This window comes from Podarcis vaucheri, assembly GCF_965113315.1.
Source record: "Podarcis vaucheri genome assembly, chromosome: 3".
Classification (NCBI taxonomy): domain Eukaryota; kingdom Metazoa; phylum Chordata; class Lepidosauria; order Squamata; family Lacertidae; genus Podarcis; species Podarcis vaucheri.
Genome location: NC_138761.1, coordinates 5259086 through 5271089, shown reverse-complemented (window position 1 = coordinate 5271089; position 12004 = coordinate 5259086). Strand labels below are relative to the sequence as shown.

General features: G+C 51.4%; 1 protein-coding gene across 1 annotated transcript in view; it reads left to right on the top strand.

The window, feature by feature from the left end:
- The first annotated feature begins 1101 nt into the window (after positions 1–1101).
- The window catches only part of KIF13B (kinesin family member 13B), a 207893-nt gene continuing 196990 nt past the window's right edge, over positions 1102–12004 (top strand). The window contains exon 1 of the mRNA XM_082216297.1: positions 1102–1233. Coding sequence (XP_082072423.1) covers positions 1179–1233 — 55 coding nt within the window. The 5' untranslated portion in view covers positions 1102–1178. The remainder of the gene's footprint in view (positions 1234–12004) is intronic.

The following is a 12004-nucleotide window of genomic DNA, read 5'->3' as shown; positions in this document are numbered from 1 at the left end:
TCCATCTTTCCCAACATCAGGGTCTTTTCCAGGGAGTCTTCTCTTCTCATGAGGTGGCCAAAGTCTTGGAGCCTCAGCTTCAGGATCTGTCCTTCCAGTGAGCACTCAGGGCTGATTTCCTTCAGAATGGAGAGGTTTCATCTTCTTGCAGTCCATGGGACTCTCAAGAGTCTCCTCCAGCACCAGAATTCAAAAGCATCAACTCTTTGGCGATCAGCCTTCTTAACTGTATTTCACTATTAATATACTTCTTCTTAACTGCATTTCAGTTCAGCCATTACAGTCATACCTCGGGTTGAATATGCTTCATGTTGAGCGCGTTACATCCGGGTTTTGTCGCTCGTGCATGCGCAGATGCTCAAAATGATGCCACGCGCATGCGCAGAAAGCGGCGAAAAGTGACGTGCATGTGCGCAGACGTGCAGTCACTAGTTACGTTTGCTTGCTTCTGGATGCGAACGGGGCTCCGGAACGGATCCCGTTTGCATCCCGAGGTACCACTGTACTTTGATAAAATGCATATTTTGTCATGTGCAAATGACTTGAGATACTTGTTAGGTCCATCAATTACCATATAGCATATATTCAACACAAAAAAGTAGCTTAGGGCCTCATCCAACCTCAATCCGGCCCTGGCTGCACCTAGAAACCTAGCTCCTCAGGCTGCACGGCTCTCCCCGACGGGCTACTTCTCTGCGTGCGGGGAATTCTCCGCGCAGGTGAGCGCTCAGCCGCGAGAGAGAGCCGCCAGCCAATCAGGACCGCGGAAACGAGCCGCCTCCCTCCTCTCTGGAACCGCACCTGCGAATTGCCGCGCGGGACTACGCTTCCCAGGACGCACCGCGCCGGGCGAAGCTCCTTCGGGCCTTTCCATTCTCTCTCTTTCTCTTTCTCCGCCCCCTTTTCGGCGGACTACAATTCCCAGCGGCCTCCGGTCCCTCCGTACCGGCCTGGCTGCTCCCAGGACCACGTTTCCCGTCAGGCAGCGGGGCTGCCGGCCGCCGACGGGAGCCGAGAGGGGTCGAAAGAGTGGCGTTGGCGACGCCGCGGTGCATGCCGGTCGTCGTAGTCCTGGAAGGGAGTCGTGGCTGCGCTCCGCCTCGTCCGCGAAGACGGAAGCCTGGAGAGACCCGGAGAGGAGCGGCGGCGGCGGCGGGAGAGGCGCTGCTTTGGCGGAGATGGGGGACTCCAAAGTGAAGGTGGCCGTGCGGGTCCGGCCCATGAACAGGAGGGGTGAGTCGTGGGGAGAGAGGGGAGAAGAGGAGACCCCCCAAAAAAAAGCAGAGAGGGAGAGGGGGGAAGGGAGGCACCCCAAAACATGGGGAAAAGGGGGAGGGAGAAGAGGAGAGACCCCCCACCCAAGGAAAGAAAAATCCCCGGTGGAAACATTCCGCCCCCCCCAGGAAGACCCCTCCTCTAGTGAAAGTAGGGGAAAGGGGAGACCACCTCCAAAAAGAGAAGCAGAGGAGACCCCCTCCCCAAAAAGGAAGAATTCATCCCCGGTGGAAACATAGGAAAAGGGGAACCCCCCCCCAAAAAACAGGGAAGAAATCTGTGCCAGTGAAAGTAGGGGAAAGGGGAGACTACCTCCAAAAAGGGGAACAGAGGAGACCCCCCTAAAAAGGAAGAATTCCCCCGCCCCCGGTGGGAACATAGGAAAAGGGGAAACCCCCCCCCCCAGGAAGATCCTTCCCCCAGTGAAAGTAAGGGAAAGGGGAGACCACCTCCAAAAAGGGAAGCAGAGGAGACCCCCACCCCCCAAAAGGAAGAATTCATTCCCCAGTGGAAACATAGGAAAAGGGGAATCCCCCCCAAAAAACGGAAGAAAACTGTGCCAGTGAAAGTAGGAGAAAGGGGAGACCACCTCCAAAAAGGGAAACAGGAGACCCCCCTAAAAAGGAATCATCCCCCCACCCCCGGTAGAAACATAGGAGAAGGGGAACCTCTTCCCCCCCCCCCGGAAGACCCCTCCCCCAGTGAAAGTTGGGGAAAGGGGAGACCACTTCCAAAAGGGGAAAAGAGACCCCCGTTAAAGGAAGAACCTTTACCCCATGAAAACATGGGAAAGGGGAGACCCCACCCCCCAAAAAGAAAGGTGGTGACGTCCCCTCAGCTGAGATATAGGGAGATGAGGAAGCACCCCCCCACACACACACAAATGGGGGTGGATGTGGGGAGTCTTGCCCTAAGGGATTAGAGGGGGGAGGTGGAGCCCCCTGCCTTCTGAAAGGTGGTGGTGGGAGAGAAGGAAAATATCGCGTAGGGGGTTGTTTGAAGGAGTGGGGGAGAAGGAAAATAGGGTCTCCCCTTCGCCTGAAAACGGTACGCGGAGGATGAAGGGGGACTTGCAAAATGGGCAGAATTGTGTTCCTGGGGGGGGGGGAGAAGGAAAGACACCCCCCAATCTAAATGAAGTTGGAAGGGCACCCGCCACTCACGAGAAGCTGAAGGAGAGAGGGGGCGGACAAAACACCGGAGGGGTAACGGAGTACTAAGAGAAGACCCCCCCCCCCACTCCAAATAAAATTGGACAGGGGGTGACCCTCCCCTTCCTTTCAAAATGAGAGGGCGGGGGAGAAGAGTGATCTCCATTCAGGAGCTGCGAGGAAGGGGCTGCTTTGATTTGATTGGCAGAGATTCCCCCCCCCAAAAAAAAAACATGGGGAGCGGCAGATGAGAAAGCTTTGCCCTGGCTTGGGAGGCAGAGAAGGAATCCACCCTGTGCAAAAATACTGCATTTGGAGGGACAGCTTCTTCATGGGGGGGTAGGTGATGTCTGGGGGGGGGGTCAGAAGAGACCCCAAACTCTGAGAAAGTAAAACGGGAAACTGGTGCTGTGGGCGAAGGTTTGTAGGTTCAATCCTCAGACCTCCAGGTGAAAAGATCTCAAGGGACTTTGCTGAGTCCTTGGACTGCTGCTGCCAGTCAGAGTGGGGTGAATGGCTTGAGCTGGCAGGGGGCAGCTCCCTATGCATTGGCACTAGGGTGGGCTGGTAAGAGGTAGACCTCCATCCTGTTTGTAGAACGTGGGGTTCACCTGTCACAGGGCAGGGAAGAACAGCCAAGGAACCCAAAGGACCTGTTGATGGCATTTTACCATTGTACTGTGTATTAACTTATGGTCCGTGTGTGTGGTTTGGGAGCTGCACAGTCAGGGAAAAACAATGCTGTCCAGGGTTGTAAAGACAGCAGAGAGAATAATTGGGCGCACTCTTCCCACCTTGGATCAAATCTATGCTTCCAGGTGCTATAAGAAAGCTGCAGAGATAGCGCAGGATAGTGCGCACCCCGGAAATGATCTCTTTCAGCTTCTGCCTTCTGGAAGAAGGTACAGGGTTATAATGACTAGGACTAGCCGCCTGAGAAACAGCTTCTATCCAAATGCGATTTTGGTTTTAAACGCAGTGTAAGGAGTCTCTATGGGAGTATATTGTATTTAAAAATGGGGTATCAGAGTTTTTAGGGGGCTAACCAGGTTGGGATAGTTGTTGGCTTGTTGGTTTTTGAATGTCTTATGTAGATTTTTCAATTTCGTTGTTCTGTATAGGACAATGACAATAAAGATTATCGTATCGAATATCGTATCTGGTCCAGGCCTCTGCAATGCAGGAATCACAACTGCAGCGTTGAGGCTCCTACTTTCCTTCTCGCATTCTTCTCCCTCCTTGCCCTTTGGGGCGACCTTTCTGCATTCCCCAAGTCCATTAGGCGAAAAGACACCCCCTTGTGTGGGGGGTGGGACTAGATATCCCTCGGGGGTCCCTTCCAGCTCTGCCGTTCTGCGATTCTGCTTCCTGTGAAACCTTGAAATGATATGCTGCGAACAGCCTGCTGCGCTTTTCCTGCCATTGCAGTCGGCCTCCTCCGTTTCGAACTGAGCTCAGTTGCGGTATTAAGCGTGCGGCCAGATGCATGTTAGGAAATTGGGTGCTCCCAAAAACTCCTGAGCTCCTGTGCCTGCAGGCAACTTTCTGTCCCCCCCCCTTGCCGCTCAACGCTGGTTGGTGTCAACACACCGTGAGGTCACAGGAGGTCCGTGGAGGGAGATTGCGTCAATAATACTATTATAGCTGAGGTGTGTCCTGTTCAACGTGAAAAGAGTCACCTTGCCACGCACTCAAGGAAAGGCAAGTTCTCTGGGTGTTCCCAGAGTTGCTGTAATGTTAATGTGGAATTTGCAGAGGTGTGCTTTGAAGTACCTCAGGTTCAGCTGCATATTACTTAGCAGTCGTTAGTTGCGGAAGGTCTCCGGTTTGGTATCTCCAGGTAGGACTCAGAGACACCTTGGTCTGCAATCGTTTAGGTGGGGAATTGTTCTTGGCGCCCGTCCGCCTCGAGAGACAATAGAGTGCGCCTTCGGGGGCAAACTCAAAGCACTGCGCCGGCAGCACTGAAGTAACCTCCCTGGTGGTCAGTGTGTCTGGAGGTCCAGGGCTGCTCGGACAACAAGACCCCCCTCTCAGCCTCGCTGATGTGGGCCAGAGGAAAGCAGAGCGAGATGTTGAGCACTAGTTTGGTTGCAGGATTTGCAGGTGTACAATGTGCCATCCAACTGCTTTATGGACTCTACTCCAGATTTGCGTAGCGTTTTCTCCTTCGCCTTCTCTTCTCCTGAAGATGCTCTGCAAGGCAGTGGAGATTTAGGATCAGAGTTTTCCTTCTCCTAGGTGGGCTCCCTTCCCAGAGCCCCACCTGCCCCTCACTTCCCTCTATAGCACACACAGAAACCACCTTCTTGACCACAAGACCCACTCTTGGCCTCATCCCTTCCATCTGCCCTGTCTTCTCACAAAGGGGAAATCCCCAACGCCCTGAGAGCCAGTGTGGTGTAGTGGTTAGGAGCGCTGGACTCGTAATCTGGTGAACCGGGTTCGCTTACCCACTCCTCCACATGCAGCTGCTGGGTGACCTTGGGCCAGTCACACTTCTCTGAAGTCTCTCAGCCCCGCTCACCTCACAGAGTGTTTGCTGTGGGGGAGGAAGGGAAAGGAGAATGTTAGCCGCTTTGAGACTCCTTCGGGTAGTGATAAAGCGGGATATGAAATCCAAACTACTGCTACTCCTCCTCCTCCTCTTCTTCTTCTGGTTTGAGACCCATCAGTTGCCTTCATCTGGTTTAGCTGGCCAGTTGAAGCTGTTTCCTGGGATGTGGTCGCTGTCACATGCTGACGGCTTGGGTGGAGACCAAATTTGGACAAACCACCCCAGAAGGAGAGCAGGACATTTCCCCCTGCAGAGGTTCACGCCCTCCGATAACACCCCACACAGGGAATTGTAATGCACCTTTGAAAACAAAGGGTTTCCCCTCCCCGCCCAACACGCCCAACACTTATAGACATGCCCCCAAAGCAAGTCTTCTGCTATCTTCATCCCTTCCTGGCAAGTTGGCTCAAAGGCGATTCAAAGAGACGAGCTTTGCATATTAGCAAACAGTTGGTGTGGGTTGAGATTGCCTGTTTGTTTTTGCTGTGCTGGAGTGGAAATTCGGGACTTGCACTGGCCATGAACTCTCATGGAATCGTGGCGTTGGAAGGGACCCTCGAGGGGGGGTCATCTAGTCCTACCCCCTGCAGTGGAGGGATCTTTTTGCCCGACTCGAACTCACGACCCTGATCATAAAAAGTCTCAGGCTGTACCGACCGAGCCCTGCAAGGCACAGTCAGCCATACTTTCTCACCATTCAGAGTTATTGCAAAGTGTGCAGCAAGATAAGGCACGGAAAAACACGCTGAAATGCCGTGTAATTGGGTGATATCCAGGATCACTTGTACTCTCAGTAGACCCACTGAAATCAACCAAAACCATTAAGTCTGCTCCGAGGGTGGCTAAACGCTGAATGTTGCCCATGGTAATAATAATAATTCAGTGGTGGTTTGCTGAAGTTTTTGCAACAGGAACGTTGATGGGTGTGAAACCTTGGAAGCTTTTTCTCCTGAATGTGTGTGTGTGTGTTTTACACAAAAAACTACTATTGTGGATTTGTCATCACCTGAGGGCAAAGGGGCCAGGCAGGCAGGTTTCATCTCTGAGCTTGCAGAACATCTGTTTCCTTATTACTTATTGATACGCTGGCTTTTTAACATTTGTGCTCCTGAGCCGGTGTAGAAGATCCCTCTTCTGAATAGCTTTTGTGCTAAGCTGCCGGGCTTGTAAAGCTTGCAAGTCATGAAATATCAAATTGGGCTCTGGGGCAAAACAGGTTTGACCCCTTCCCCGTCCCCCCAACCCCACAACAGAGTGCAAAAAGGCCCCTTTACAGCGTCAACTGCCTGGCTCTTTCCCTTGCATTGGCCTTCCAAAAATGTTATTGATCAGGTGCAGGTTCCCACCTCCTGGCCAGAAAATGCCCTCCTCACCCTGGACATACCCAGCACATTCTCCTCTCCCGGTTCTAAATTGTTGGTGCAAACTTGGAAGACCTAAGGCGAGGGGCTCCCCCATAGAAGTGGGTCAGAAAGCGGCGACTTGCACCACCTCTCCTGAGCTGGGGGTCAGGGGTGTGTTGGTGGGGGGCTTTGACGCAAGCTGTACCTGCCCACCTGTTCTTTCACCCCCAAATAAGTTTTCTGCCTCTGCTCCTTACAAGGGAATTTTACGAGACATCACAAGAGCATTAGATGAAGGGAACGCAGTGGATGTAGCCTACCTTGATTTCAGCAAGGCATTTGACAAGGTGCCCCATGATATTCTTGGAAAGAAGCTGGCAAAATGCGGTCTTGACTATGCTACCACTCAGTGGATTTGTAACTGGCTGACTGACCGAACCCAAAGGGTGCTCATCAATGGTTCCTCTTCATCCTGGAGAAGAGTGACTAGTGGGGTGCCACAGGGTTCTGTCTTGGGCCCGGTCTTATTCAACATCTTTATCAATGACTTGGATGATGGACTCAAGGGCATCCTGATCAAATTTGCAGATGCCACCAAACTGGGAGGGGTGGCTAACACCCCAGAGGACAGGATCACACTTCAAAATGACCTTGACAGATTAGAGATCTGTAATAGTGCCACTGTATTCTGCTCTGGTCAGACCTCACCTGGAGTACTGTGTCCAGTTCTGGGCACCACAGTTCAAGAAGGACCCTGACAAACTGGAACGTGTCCAGAGGAGGGCATCCAAAATGGCCAAAGGCCTGGAAACGATGCCTTATGAGGAACGGCTAAGGGAGCTGGGCATGTTTAGCCTGGAGAAGAGGAGGTTAAGGGGTGAGATGATAGCCATGTTCAAATATATAAAAGGATGTCATATAGAGGAGGGAGAAAGGTTGTTTTCTGCTGCTCCAGAGAAGCGGACACGGAGCAATGGATCCAAACTACAAGAAAGAAGATTCCACCTAAACATGAGGAAGAACTTCCTGACAGTAAGAGCTGTTTGACAGTGGAATTTGCTGCCAAGGAGTGTGGTGGAGTCTCCTCCTTTGGAGGTCTTTAAGCAGAGGCTTGACAACCATATGTCAGGAGTGCTCTGATGGTGTTTCCTGCTTGGCAGGGGGTTGGACTCGATGGCCCTTGTGGTCTCTTCCAACTCTATGATTCTATGATTCTATGAATAACGGCTCTCAGGCTTTGGCTGGGGGATATTAAGGAACCCCTTTCCTTAAAAGTGTGAAACCGATTATAACCGGAAGACTAAACAGGCTTGCGTCTGTCTTGGCTTCGCTTTATTCCTTCCGACGCCCGTGCCCTTTTCGAATTCTAAATGCACAAAATATTCAGAATGTACATTAAGCTGAGAAAAGATGGCGATAGGACCAAAGTCGGCCTCTCTTAACCTTTGTTTTTTTTTAAAAAAAATTCCAAACCCCCAAAGCAATACTATGCTGCTTCGGCACATGTTATCAGAACGTAGATCTATTTTTACATCTGAAACTTGCGCATGCATGTGACCAGGGGAGGGTTGCCCATAGCTTCTTTAAACTGGCAGATTTTTCCGGGGTGGGGGGTGGGGAGGGATGCATTATTTCCTGCATCAATCCTGCCTCTGTTCTCTTTGAATGTGGCATGCACCAAGGCTCCTGCGTCACTTTGGAGGAATGGTGTCTAACGCATGCCATTGTTCCATCTAACAATAGCCTTATCAGAAGAAGATGGCTTAGTGATCTCTGCCCCCTGGGCTACAAATACTTCATTCCTTAGGGCCATATGTTCAAAGCTCCCGTCCTTTTAACTCTTCCGCCTTCCAGGGTGCAATTCACCTTTCAAGGTCCAGGCTTCAATTTAGGACCCAGCGGTTTGGTGGCAACAAACAGTTCAGAGACCCAGTCTGGACATATTTCCTGGGTTTTCCAAACCACAGTTTAGCAGCCAGGGATGAGGGTCAAGGCTGTTGGTTTAGCACCAACATGATGGTGCTAGTTAGCTCAAACTACAGTTCCCAGAAATTGGGAGGTTGGGGCGTCTGAGTGAATGTTGGCTTAGTAACCGGGATCTTCAGTATTACTCATTGTTAGTAAACTAGGACAAAGTTTCATGGCGGCTAACAGATTGAGGTTGAATCCTGACAAGACAGAAGTACTGTTTTGGGGAGACAGGAGGCGAGCAGGTGTGGAGGACTCCCTGGTCCCAAATGGGGTAACTGTGCCCCTGAAGGACCAGGTGCGCAGCCTGGGAGTCATTCTGGACTCACAGCTGTCCATGGAGGCACAGGTCAATTCTGGGCAGCTGTCTACCAGCTCCATCTGGTACGCAGGCTGAGACCCTCCCTGCCCGCAGACTGTCTCGCCAGAGTGGCGCATGCTCTAGTTATCTCTCGCTTGGACTACTGCAGTGAGCTCTACGTGGGGCTACCTTTGAAGGTGACCTGGAAACTGCAACTAATCCAGAATGCGGCAGCTAGACTGGTGACTGGGAGACCACATAACACTGGTCCTGAAAGATCTTCATTGGCTCCCAGTACGTTTCCGAGCACAATTCAAAGTGTTGGTGCTGACCTTTAAAACCCTAAATGGCCTTGGTCCAGTATACCTGAAGGAGCGTCTCCACCCCCATTGTTCTGCCCGGACACTGAGGTCCAGCGCCGACGGCCTTCTGGCGGTTCCCTCATTGCGTGATGCCAAGTTACAGGGAACCAGGCAGGGGCCTTCTTGGTAGTGGCACCCGCCCTGTGGAACACCCTCCCACCAGATGTCAAAGAGAACAACAACTACCAGACTTTTAGAAGACATCTGAAGGCAGCCCTGTTTAGGGAAGCTTTTACTGTTTGATGCATTACTGTATTTTAATATTTGGTTGGAAGCCGCCCAGAGTTGCTGGGGAAGCCCGGCCAGGTGGGCAGGGTATAAATAATATATTATTATTATTCTATTATTACTATTATTCATAAAAGTTGCTTGCCATCCTTCTGTACAGTGCACTTATAGGAACATTGGGAAGGTGCTCTATACCGAGTGTGAGACTCTTAATCTCAGGGTCGTGGGTTCGAATCCTACACCAGGCAAGAAATCCCTGCGTTGCAGGGGGTTGGACTAGATGACCCTTGGTGGACCCCTTCCAGCTCTACGATTCTACAAAATTCTGTTCGGCGAGCCATTTAGCTCAGCATTGCCTACACTGACTGGCAGCAGCTCTCCAGGGTTTCGGACATGGGGCGTTCCCAGCCCTTCCTAGCAGTGTCAGGTTTTGAACCTGGGACCGGGATGCCGTACCGCCAAGCGACAGCCTCCGCCATCAGCAGAAGACCACCGATTCTGTGTTCGCTGGAGTATCCAGGGCCCTGGCTAGGTGACAGCGATGGTGAGAGGGGTGATTGTGTGTTGCAGAGGTTTGACTCCCGAGGGAACTGCGTCATTGGGGTCTGGATTCTGGTCAGCACACAAACACAGTTCCTCTGCGGCTGCGTTTGGATGTAACACTAAACCGTGGTTGAGCATTGCATGAACTTTGGCTCCCTGCTCCCTTGCCTTTCTTCCTCTGGCGTGGCTGCAAGCGGGACTCCTCTGGAGGTGGAGAGGGTAGGCTGTGAGCCCAATGCATGCATTTGTAGCACTGCTGCTCTGGCCTCCTTTAGGAGGGAAAGGCAGGATACAAATTTAGGGAGTAACTGAATCAGAAGCAACAAACCACAGTTCTGTGTGTTGCACTGGAACGTCAAGGTGCACAACAGGGAAAAGGAGCCTTTTTCACCCTTCTGGGTGACTTTCCGGGGGCTGCTTAGTAGTGATGATTGGGGCCAGAGGCAAAGGTGGTCAGAGCGACAAATGTAAATTCGATCTTCCCTTAGCACACTGTTCCTTAACCTTGAGTCCTCAGCTGTTGTTGGACTTCAACTCCCACCATCCCTGACCTGCTAGAAAGGGATGGTGGGAGTTGTAGTCCAACAGCAGCGGGGGGGCCCAAGTTTGAGAAACTGGCTTAGTTTCCATGAGCACACAGACACAAATCCCTCTGTCCAGTCAGTGCCAGTATCAGAGTTCAAGGACACATTCCTGCAGACAGAGAAACTCAAGGAAAGGGGGCAAGCCATATCCCTTGAGTGGGGGGGGGAACTAGGGTGCCCCACGTGCCAGAACGGGAGCCCTAGACCATGGGTAGGCAAACTAAGGCCCGGGGGCCGGATCCGGCCCAATCACCTTCTAAATCTGGTTGGCAGATGGTCCAGGAATCTGTGTGTTTTTACATGAGTAGAACGTGTGCTTTTATTTAAAATGCATGGTGTTTTTACACGAGTACAGTGGTACCTCAGGTTAAGTACTTAATTCGTTCCGGAGGTCCGTACTTAACCTGAAATTGTTCTTAACCTGAAGACCACTTTAGCTAATGGGGCCTCCTGCTGCTGCCGCGCAGCCAGAGCACGAATTCCGTTCTCATCTTGAAGCAGAGTTCTTAACCTGAAGCACTATTTCTGGGTTAGCGGAGTCTGTAACCTGAAGCGTATGTAACCTGAAGCATATGTAACCTGAGGTACCACTGTACAATGTTTCCTTTTATTTAAAAGGCATCTCTGGGCTATTTGTGGGGCCTGCCTGGTGTTTTTACATGAGTAGAATGTGTGCTTTTATTTAAAACGCATCTCTGGGTTATTTGTGGGGCATAGGAATTCGTTCATTTTTATTTATTTTCTAAATATAGTCCAGCTGCCCACAAGGTCTGAGGGACAGTGGACCGGCCCACTGCTGAAAAAGTTTGCGGACCTCTGCCCTAGAGGGTTGCATGTGCTTTTCCCTTGGGTCCTGAAGTTTCCCCAACCACGCTGTAAAAGGGTACTGTGGCGCCTTATCTGAATTGTCAGTTTTCAGCCGGGCGGTTTAGGATGGAGAGGAATGAAATTGCTTGTCCTTCCACGGGGCCACCTCCTCTCCTCTGTGTTTGTTCTGGTGTTTAATTATACAGTGTGCGCTAGATTCCCTGCTTCAACCAAGGAACCTGTTTACACAAGATGGTTAACTCCCTTTCCCGCACAACTCCTGTTTCTGTCGCTTGCATCTGCTGTTTCTGGGCTGCGTCGACTTTGTGTTGTATGCCTCTGAACGGAAAGGGGACCGACTGGTACGTGAATACGAGCTGAAAAGTGAAAAGCTAGAGTCTTCTTAGGCTTACCGTATTTTTTGCTCCATAAGGTGCACTTTTTTCTTCCTAAAAAGTAAGGGGAAATGTCTGTGCGTCTTATGGAGTGAATGTGTGGTCCCTGGAGCCGAATTGCCCGGGGCGAAAAGCAGATCATGTTTTTGTTTTGTTTTTTGAAAGAGGGAAGTGGGTGTTGAAACAAAGCCGCTAATCACCAAGCGATCGGGGAGGGAGATAAGGAAGCTAGAGATAAAGGAGGCTGCCTGGGAGGTGGGAGGTAAAAGCCCATGGATCCTCAGGATTTTTGCATTGGGTCACCCCAAATTCACCATCAGATGACATAGCATGTCCATGGCTACAGCCTGCACCAAACACACACACACATCCACTGTTTCGTGGAGCCGCAGTGGCGCAAAAACGTGGTTACAAAGCAGGGATCCTCAGGATTTTTGCACTGGGCTACCCCAAACTCACCGTCAAATCACATGTCTGTGACCACAGTATG